The sequence below is a fragment of the Nasonia vitripennis genome, chromosome 4 (assembly GCF_009193385.2).
Source record: "Nasonia vitripennis strain AsymCx chromosome 4, Nvit_psr_1.1, whole genome shotgun sequence".
Classification (NCBI taxonomy): Eukaryota; Metazoa; Arthropoda; class Insecta; order Hymenoptera; family Pteromalidae; genus Nasonia; species Nasonia vitripennis.
In genome coordinates this window covers 2,312,677-2,322,747 of record NC_045760.1, presented here as the reverse complement: position 1 = coordinate 2,322,747, position 10,071 = coordinate 2,312,677, and the positions used below count along the sequence as shown (strand labels likewise).

The following is a 10,071-nucleotide window of genomic DNA, read 5'->3' as shown; positions in this document are numbered from 1 at the left end:
AGAGTGTCAAGGAAAAAGGATCAAGGATTATTGTAGGCTACATGCAGAACGTGAGACAAGCATACAAAAAAGACAGACACACTTTTTCACAACATTTAATAAAACACTATAAACTATGTATGCCTTTTTTACTCAAATAATCTAAAAGTTACTTACATACTGTACGTAGTGTATATGGATTTTCTTTATTTTTTTTTTATATTTATATGTCGTATGGAGGTGTCACGTCCCTCGCATCGTATAATAACATATATAACGCAGAACCTCGATCGAAGTCGCTCGCGCAGCCAATAATTCCAGCGCGAGCGTCGAAATCGAACCAAACCGATATTTCGCGTACTTGTTACCCCTTCAATATTTTTACATAACCCGCGACGAAAAATCGCATCGCAGGCGCGTCTTGTATATCGATATACAATCAAAAAAGAAAAACGGAAGTGTTTCGCCGGGAAAAACACTCGGGAACTGACACGTCCGATGTAATATATATAATATATATTCATATATAATATCGTATGTATAAATTTAACACTATCATATCATTATTTCATCTTATGCATTAGTACTTGGATTAATCAAGGATTTTAGCGATCAACGTCCCGGGATGCTAAATAGGTTTGTTCGAAAACTTTTACTACTAGCAAGGGCGTGCTTGAAAATTAAACAAAGCAAGGCAACCAATCAATCTTTCGATTAGAGTATTACGTTTACATTATTTACGCGGTTTGCAACCCCATACAGAATGCCTTCATGTTATATTGGTATCTTGAGTTTTTTCCTTTTTTAATTTTACTCATAATACGAGGAGTCAATAGAACTCCTCGTCCCTATGGTCCTCTAATTTTCTCATAGCTTTCGCAATGAAAAAATGAATATGTTAGAAATGTAAAAAAAAAAAATGTTCGATACACAATTAAGAATCTACGGAAAATTTGGAAGCCTCTATCTTGTTAGCCTTCGACCAAGTTTCCCTCTAGACAAATCTATACGATAAATTTTACACAATAATAATTTCCTTAACCAAACGAAACAACGATCGGTTGTTACACCGAACCGCGTTGCAAGAGAGAATTTGCCAATTTACGCGCTGATTCATTCTTCTATAAATTTCATTTAAATTACTATATAAATTGCATTCTAAGCTGATCCCATAATTTTTTGGTCACAACCTCGTTGAATCTCTCGTTATTTTTTTTTCTTTTTTATTCTTATCGGCAATCATTTCTCATAAAGGAGTTGTTTAATACTCTAAAATGCTTTTCTTCAATGGAAAACGACATTTCCATCGACATTCTAAAATTGCTCATTATCGTTGCGCGTTTCGTTTTACGCGACCCTTTACAAAGTCGTGTTAGTCGAAATTATCGCATCTTGACGTATCGGCATCCATCCCGGGAGGACGCACCCTTTAAAACTCCGAGAAAATCTTGATAAGTTGCTTTACGTCTCTCTCTCTACGATTATGCATAATTTTTTTACTCATCGAATAACCGCGTTTCAGTTAAAAAATTTTTCTTTTAATTGCTTTTAATTATCATTATTCACAAAGTAATTACATACTTTCACAAACGTCATTCCCTTGCATCTACAATTTTAGAGCATCGCCACATCGCAAATAAGAAGCAACTTTTCAAGATTCCTAGGCTACTGTGCCCATAACAGAACATTTCTGCGCTTTATTTTCACCTATAAAGATTCGCCTATGCCTGAGACTTGGCAATCGATAATCGACAGCGCGTTTCCTCAAGACTTTCTCGATTGATTCGAAACTCAGATACTACTACGCCGCACCTGCTATAGACGTACTTTAAATAGAAAATAGGGATTTTCCAGATGCGTCTTGGAATCCTAAATTCTATGGAGAGTAAAATACAACGGTCACGCCTGCACTTAGAACCGATCAAATGCATGCCTCGAAAATATACAACAGGATCAAAGTATTCGATCGGCAATAGATCATATCAACCTTTGCGTCATAGACATCTCTGCAATCGTAACAGATGATAGCTCTTTAAATTTTCACACTGAATCAAATCATACAACGCGTCAACTTATACATATTCAAATTTAAACCGATCGTCGTATTTCAATCGGCGCTAAACACAGACAGGGTAATTCAAGAGACTACTTTCGAAACATTAAAAACGATATTGATGCACCAGTATTAAATTCTACGCTGTATCTACAGTATTGCACGATATAATTGCTATATAGCACAACATAATTATTGAAACACTTTCAAAAAGATTGTAAATAATTTGTAAATAATTCATTTGATCGAGAATAATTTTAAAAAGACGTTTGAAATCATTCGTCGGAATAATATGCAATATGGCATATTTCAGTTTGTGAAATTGTGTATCAATCGTGCATTATATATATATATATATATATATATAAGTTTTAAAAACTCGGGAGGCACCAGCATTTACAAAAGAATTGATAAAAGTAAGCTCTTAAATTCGGTTCCCCTTACGCGTACAAGAACTTCCAAGACATCTTCGAAACCCTACGAATTTTCTATTCCCGATTAGCAACCTAGGCGGACACAGTCTCGACCATGGACTTTTTGATAATCTCGCCGAAATTTTCGTCGCAGTCCTCCTCGGCCAGCTGCTCCTGCTGCTCGTTCACGAGCATCTCGTCGCCCTTTTCCATCTCCATCTTTTCACCGTTCGCGTGATAAACGCCGTGATGCTGTTGTTGCTGTTGCTCCTGCGGCTGCTGCGGTTGCTGCTGTTGATGCTGGTGGTGATTCTGCGGCTGCTGATCGACGACATCGCCGTAGTAGGAATACCTGGCAGAGAGCAGCTCCGAGAAGGGCTCGAGCTTTCCGATTTGCTGGCCCACCGAACTCATCGGCTGGATCGAGTTGAGGTTGGTGTACTGGGAGCCGGTGACTTCGTCCTGCGCGAATGGCGCGTCGTATATGATGTTGCTGTGCTGCTGCGACTGTTGCTGCATGAGCGAGTGCGTCTGAAGGCAGCCGTTGGAGCTCGTACCGGGGGTTGGCTCCTGCGAGTACGAGCCGTAGTGCGAGAAGCTGGTATTCGTTGCGACCGGCTGGAACTGCGGCTGAAACGGCGACCTGCGACACAAAAGTACAGATCGCTGGTGAAAAAGAGGTTTCGACAATCCTGATCAGCTGCGGGAATTTCGTGAAACTTTTCGAGGATCACGTACGCATTTCAAATGAGCCCCAAAAGTTTCACGAAGTTTCAAAAAAAGGTGTGCTCATGCGGAGCATTTATCTTTACGAGTTTTTATTCAGCGCACGAGTGTGCAATTGAAATTCGACCTTGAATTTTTTATCATCTCCATCATCGCGCGATAAAAGAGTTTGTCGCGTGATAAGCTTGATTTCGGATGGATAGCTCGAGAGCGAAGAAGATATAAAACGGGCTTTTAGTGCGTTTTCCGCGCCATCGAATCCGCGAGGGCACGTGGATTTTATAAGTTAATAAAACGCTCGTAATGCACCTCGAGCGCGAGTCCCTTTGGGAAGGAGGAGGAGGAGGAGGAGGAGGAGGAGAGGTCGTCGTCTAGTCTAGAGGGACGCTCACCTGGACGTCGAGGGCATGGACTGGTAGCTCTGGTAGTCGGCGTAGGGGTTCTGCTGCTGAAAGCCAACGCTGGGGCCCTGGGCTGGCCCGTAGTGCTGGAAGCCCTGGCCGAACTCGGAGTGCAGCTTCCTCTGCTGCTGCTGCTGCTGCTGCTGCTGCTGCTGCTGGGGGTCGGCGCCGACCACCAGGCAGTCATCGGCGGCGTAGCAGTCGTCGCGGATGGTGTAGAGGTCGAGGCTGTCGGTGCGCGCGCCGCCGTCCTGGCTGTCGGAGTAGTGGAGGCCGGTGAAGCCGGCACCGGTGAGGCTCGCGGCCAGGCCGCAGTCGCCGGCCGTCTCCATGAGCCGGCTCTGGTGGTGGTGGTGGTGGTGGTGGTGGTGGTGGTGGTTGTGGCTCTCCTGGTGGGCCTCCTCGACGTCGCGGTGCGCCGGCTTCTTCTCGAGCTCGAGGCGCATGAGCGTGTGGATGAAGTGCGTGCGCACGCGGACGGGGTTGAACTCGATGCGGCCGGAGCTGTTGGCGCAGCCGTCGCGCGAGCAGCCGCAGGGGAAGCCCTGCCGGTCGACCTGGCACTTGACGTTGGCTCGGCTGCAGGGACAGCTCTCGGGGTCGCAGTAGCCCTTGCAGCCGCAGCCGCAGTGCTCCCGGCTGGCCCGGATGTCCCGGCACTCGTCCTTCTCCATGGCGTCTATCCTGCGCACGCCCGCGGCCCGCAGCAGGGCCCGCCTCTGCCAGGTGGGCACCGGCTGCAGGAAGTAGTAGCTGTCGATGTCGAGCTCCTCGGTGTCGCTGGGCTCCTCGTCGGTGTCGTCGCTCGGGTCCTCGGAGCTCGAGGCGGCCTCGGCCGTGCAGTTGGCCGCGCGCTCCGAGCGCAGCTGGGCCAGGCGCGCGCGGTGCAGCCGGCGCTGCTCGGCCGCGTGCTCCGAGAGCGAGAAGCGCTCGGCGTGCGTGTGCGTGGCCGACATGCCGAGCGTGCTGCCGCCCTGGGAAGGCACGCAGGTGAAGCCTTGGGCCCGCGGGAAGTAGTAGACCGTCACCGCGTCGAACTGGATGTTGCGCTTCTTCTTGCCGCCCGGCGACGAGGCCGCCTGATCCTCGACGTTGGGCCGCTTGCTGTCGGGCTGCTCGGCGTCCTCCAGGCAGTCCGTCAGCCGGCGCTTGAGGCTGCTCTTGGCCGGCGCCCGGAGCAGCGGCAGCACCTTGGGCAGCTCGACCACCGCGTAGCCGTCCAGCTGACTCGCGGCTGCGGCGGAAAACAGGGATCGATCGGCTCTTTCGAGGCTCCTCGGCCTTAGTCCTTAAGTCTAAAGAGGTAGATAAATCTAAAACTCACGTTTGTCCTTGTCGGCGAGAATGTCGTCGGGTATCCTGTCGAGGAAGGAGGTCTCGGAGTCGCTCTCGGGGGCGGGCGCCGGGCAGGGGTCCCCGGGCATCTCGCTGCCCAGTCCGGAGTCGCTGCCGTCGGACCTCACCTCGTCGCGCACGCCCGCGGCCAGGGCGAGGCTCTCGGCCGAGTCCTCGGTGAAGGGCTCGGGCCGCTCCTGCTCGAGCCTCGTCATGATCTCCTGGGCGAGGCCGTCCTCGCAGGCCGTCGCCGCGGCGAGCCCGGCCGCGGCCGCCGCCATCGAGGCGAGCACGTCCTCGGAGCCGGCCTCGATCTCGCCCTCCTCCATCTCGGCGAAGCCCACCGGCTGCGGCTGCTGCTGCGAGCTCGGGCTCGAGAACTCGATCTCGTCGCCGATGTGCAGCTTCTCGACGATGCTCTTGGCCTCGAACTTGTCGAGCAGCGTGACTCGGCCGCAGCTCGAGAGCACGCGGTTCTCGGCGAAGCCCGGCGCGTTGCAGCGCTCCAGCACGAGGTTCGCGCCGAAGGGGCAGCTCGCCGCCGCCGCCGCCGCCGCCGCCTCCTCCTCGGTCTTGGCCTCGGCGCTCATGTCGACGCCGTTCAGCTCCGCGGCAAAGTCCTCGTCGTTCCTCAGGTCGAGCAGGCTCGTCGGGCTGCTGATCGGCCGTCCGTCGTCGACGCGCGACAGTCGGATCACCAGCTCCCGGTGGCCCTTGCCCACACTATCACTAGCGCTGCTGCTGCTGCTGCTACTACTACTACTCAGTCTCGACGCGCACGATCGATCGGCCGACTCGGCACTCTTGTCCCGATCGTCCCTCTCGTCGGGCTCCGCCGCCGCACCGGCACCGTTAGCACAACTAGCACCGCTGCTGGCACAGTCAGAGCTGGTCAGCGATATCTCGCCGAGGGTCCGCTCGCGCAGGCTCACGTGAACGGGCGAGAGCCGCTTCACGTCGTTCTTCAGCTGCTGGGCCTTCTCCTCGGACACCTCGACGCCGATCGGCTGGAAGTCCGCGGTCGGCCTTCGCCTCGTCGGCGGGGGACTCGGCTGACTCGCGACCTGGTTGCTGCAGGCCTCCTCGACGCTGCTGTCCTCTAACCTGTGGGTTCGAATGGAAAGGGCGCTTTTTATTACACGTGCGTGCTGGTCGCCGCGACGGCCGGACAGATAGCCGTGTGTGCGATATATATATTTTTTTTTCATGCGCGGTCGAAAGTACGATGCTACGAGGCTCCTCTCATGGGCGACGAGCATTTCACGCGTCACGCGGCAGTGCTCCTTTCACTTTGAAACATTTAGAGTGAGTAAGTGGATTTTTGAACTACGTAAGCTTGCACTGGCCGGAATTAAACATTCGAAATCGCTCGATTGCAGAATTGAAAAAGCTCGACTATGAAGGAAAAAAATATCTAAGTTGACTCAACTAACTTGTTGTCTGAGTGCAAGGTGATTGGGTCATTCTCTCGTAATCAAACTTCTGTTGCATATCTAAAGTTCGGGTGAAATAGAGAGAAGAAAAAATGTTATCGTGCAGCATATTTATCATCATCATCATCATCATCATCATCATCATCATCATATTGAACCAAAAATCTCAGTAAAAAAATCAAACTCGTCAAATTTGCTTGAAAATCAAAAATCAAAAATCAAAAATTTCACTACGTGTGCACGAAGAAGTTGATCGTTACGGATGACTCTACGCGGCGTGAATTGAAAATGAAAAAAAATAAATAAATAAATGAAGGTGAGAGCCGTCGGGCTACCTAAATTCCTCGGCGGATTCGTTCCTGGACGCGTAGCTGCCCATGTCGTTGTCTTGGAGAAGAGGCTCGCTGCAGAGATTAGCCGGCGCTGCGCCGTCGTCGTTGCTGGCTATCTGTCCCAGGTCATCGAGAAAGGCAAAGCCCGTAGCTGAGCCGCTGGCAACATCCTGCTCGGCTGACCTTTCCAGCAGTAAGAGGCCGTTGTCGTCGTCGTTGCTGCTCGTAGTCGCGCACTGCAGTAGGAGAGCCTCCACTGAGCTGGAATCCTCTTGGGCCTCTGCCGTCAGCTGCTGCTCGGCCGAAGGCGATTCCATCTCGGGCTGAGTCTTGCTCTGCAACAGGGTAAGGACGAACCGATGTTTTCATTATTTCCATTATCATCGGAGCAGCTGGGTAGGAGTAAAGTCGCGCTGAGTGGGTGGCGCGCGGCAATCGGTTTAGCGCACTCCTAGATAAACAGGCATTCTTTCGAGGCGCCCTATTAACACCCCCGGCGTTGCTTAGCCGCGCGCGCGGCTACTTTAAAATACGCGCGAAAGAGAGAGAGAGAGAGAGAGAGGGTGAGCTGTATAGCGCGTCGTGTGCCGAGGAAAGGACGAGGACGGAGGGATCAATAAGCCGCGCTCTTGGTACCGCGTAGCGCACTATATCCCCCCTCCCCCTCCTCTGTAATCGTCTCGCTGCATAACTGCACTTTTTCGAATCTGCTTCGATCAAGCGCGCGGTGACACACATTTTTTTCCGACATACGCCGCACTGTTTGTAAATTGAAGAAAGAGAGAGAGAGAGAGAGAGAGAGAGCCGAGAACTTTTTTCGCCAGCTCCCGCCGAAGTCGAACAATACCGAGCCGTATTTTTATTTGTTCGAAAGCGCTGTCATAACGGGCGTGCGGCAGAAATCAGGCTTTTTGCGAAAACAATCGGCTCGGCGAATGGCTCTTTTTTTTTCGTTGTAGGTATATACTGAAAAGAAGGTTTTCGCGTTTGCGAAATAACGAGAACTTTGCGCGCGGGGAGAGGGGGGGACGAGCAATAAAATTGTCGGAGCACGGGATGAGGAGGAGGAGTTTCAAAGCAAAGGCGGGAAAGCAGCGGCGCGACTTATTTTTTTCCGGTAAATGATGCACGGACAAAGTGATCGATTCTTTTTTCTCTCGTTCGCTTTTGTTCTTGTGCTGCTTCTGCACAAACGCCAGTGTGTTTGCTTTACCTCTCTCTCTCTCTCTCTCTCTCTCTCTCTCTCTCTCTCTCTCTCTCTCTCTCTCTCTCTCTCCCTCTCTCTCTCTCTCGGTGTCTTATCGCGAGGATATCGCGAAAAGTTTGCTGAGAAAGAAAAAAAGTCGGCGATTCGAATACAAATAACAAAACGATTTCGCGAACAGCAGCAGCAGCTTTATTATTTCATCTACCAGAGCAGCAATCGGCAATGTTTTCCAACAACGCACGGCTCGACTGCGAATTCCATTCATCGCGTGGTAAGCCGTGTGTTTTTATCTCATCCAAGATTTATCAGCTCTCCCTCTCGCTCTCTCGGCGCCGAGCACTCTTTTAAATTCTCGCGCGCGCGCGGGCTCAGTTTTCCATCGGTACACGGCCGAGTCGCGTGTAAGGAAAGCTGTCGGATTTATGTACCTTGGCCTCTCCTCGCCGAGGGTCGAGATAATCAATCAATTTGGAGCAGCCGCGGCTGTTGGCCAGTGCATTTTCCACGCGCGAACAACAGCCGATAGAATCCGTATAGTCTCCTCAGCAGCGAGATTAGAAGGTAAACACTCGGCGCTGCCGGACTTTCCGTCGTCTGCTCTTCATCCTGCACTGCCGCGGATGCACAACAACACACGGAACGTATTTCTCTCTCCCTCTCTATTGTACACAGGCGTCTGGCGCGTTCACCGGTTCGCGGCGGAATGAGATAGAGAGAGAGAAAGAGAGAGAGAGAGAGAGAGAGAGACTCCCTCGAGCTACTGCGCTGCTGCTGTGCTCGTCGATTCTCGGCTAGGTTCGGCCTCGCCGCCACCGCTAGTGTCGAAGTTGCCGCGCGCGCGATCGCATAGACCTCCTCTCTCGCTCTCGCTCGGGTATATACTGTGCAGTGTATAGCGAGGCTGCGTATTTTTCTCGCTTCCGCAAACACACGCCGCGATATACCTGCAACGTGTGTATCCCTTTGTCGCGCGAGTGGTACACACCGGCTGTAATGTTGGGCTTAATAACACACCGGATAAATAATTCCCGTCCACCCCCGCGCGCGCGCGCGCGCGCCGCCGAAATTGCGCACATAAATTCGAGCTTTCCTTTTCATCTCGATCTCTCACCTCTCTCTCTCTCCCAGGCATCTCCCCGAAAACGCGTATAACCTTCTTCCTCCCCCAAAGCAGAGACCCTTCTCGCAGGCGCGCGCGCGCACACAACAACTCGCTCGCTGTTGCTCTCTCTCTCTCTCTCTCTCTCTCTCGCTCGAAAACCTCTCAAAGCCACACTCGCAGCTCCTATTCGATTATTCCTCTCTCTCTCTCTCTCTCTCACTCTGCGGCGCACACAAAGCCGTGCATCCGTATACGTGAGAGTGTGTGTACGCACACGCACGCATACTATAACGAAAGACATGTGCGCGCGCCGGCATCGTTTGACGTCTCTCTCGCTCGCTCGCTCACTCTGGCGACTCCACCCCCGCCGCCCCCGGCCGGTTCAACGAACGACGAGCCGCCCGGCGCCTGCGCGCCTCTGCACGACGACGACGACGACGACGACGACCTGCACACCTCCTAGACACTTTCTCCCTCTCTTTCTCTCTTCTCGATACACACGAGAGATCCGTGCTATACAGACAACGCGCGAGGATTGCCTTCTTACGCGCGATGTATGCTCGGTGTTTTCGGCTATGCACACCGCCGCGTGGGAGGTTATTTAGGCGGCCGGGTCGGAATTTTCGGATCGATTGCGTACGCGCCGCGCGGTCGCTGAACGCGATTTCAGCTGCTGGGAAAACATTGGCCAGCCGAGGGGGGCATTCGCCGCGCCTGATTCGATGTTATACATTCAGTCTGCCGTGTGTCGTGTATGTGTGTATTTTCTTTTTCCGCGCGCGAATCATGAATGAAAGCGATATGCGCTTCCTCCCCCGAACTCTTTTTCCATACGTACACAAGGCGTCAGGGCTCGCCGCGTCTGTTCCAGTATGGAAATCCAATAAGTCGCTAGTCGGGCAGCTATACACTGCATAATTGCATTACAAATAGCCGCGCCGGCTACTCGCGCCCTACTAACGTCCTCCTCCTCCACTCTTCTCTCTTTCTCCCGCGTCGTGTGCGCTTATATTTATCCGCGCGCTTTAGCCGTCCAGCTCCGCGATCGAGAGAGCCGCAACCTAGCCGCGTCGTCGTCGGCTGTTAATGA

At 52.1% G+C, this 10,071-nt stretch overlaps 1 protein-coding gene across 5 annotated transcripts in view; it reads right to left on the bottom strand.

Moving 5' to 3' along the window:
* Positions 1-79: 79 nt before the first annotated feature.
* Positions 80-10,071, bottom strand: part of LOC100121285 — a 35,707-nt gene continuing 25,715 nt past the window's right edge. For 3 of the 5 annotated variants that reach the window (XM_031929770.1, XM_031929769.1, XM_016985401.3), the window contains 4 exons: positions 6,676-7,007; positions 4,897-6,011; positions 3,564-4,806; positions 80-3,088 (listed from right to left, as the gene is read on the bottom strand). In XM_031929770.1, coding sequence (XP_031785630.1) covers positions 2,539-3,088; positions 3,564-4,806; positions 4,897-6,011; positions 6,676-6,989 — 3,222 coding nt within the window. In that variant the 5' untranslated portion in view covers positions 6,990-7,007 and the 3' untranslated portion in view covers positions 80-2,538. Of the gene's footprint in view, positions 3,089-3,563; positions 4,807-4,896; positions 6,012-6,340; positions 6,401-6,675; positions 7,008-8,307; positions 8,576-10,071 lie in introns of those variants that run through there. The other 2 variants (XM_032599487.1, XM_031929771.1) reach the window with 2 other exon arrangements.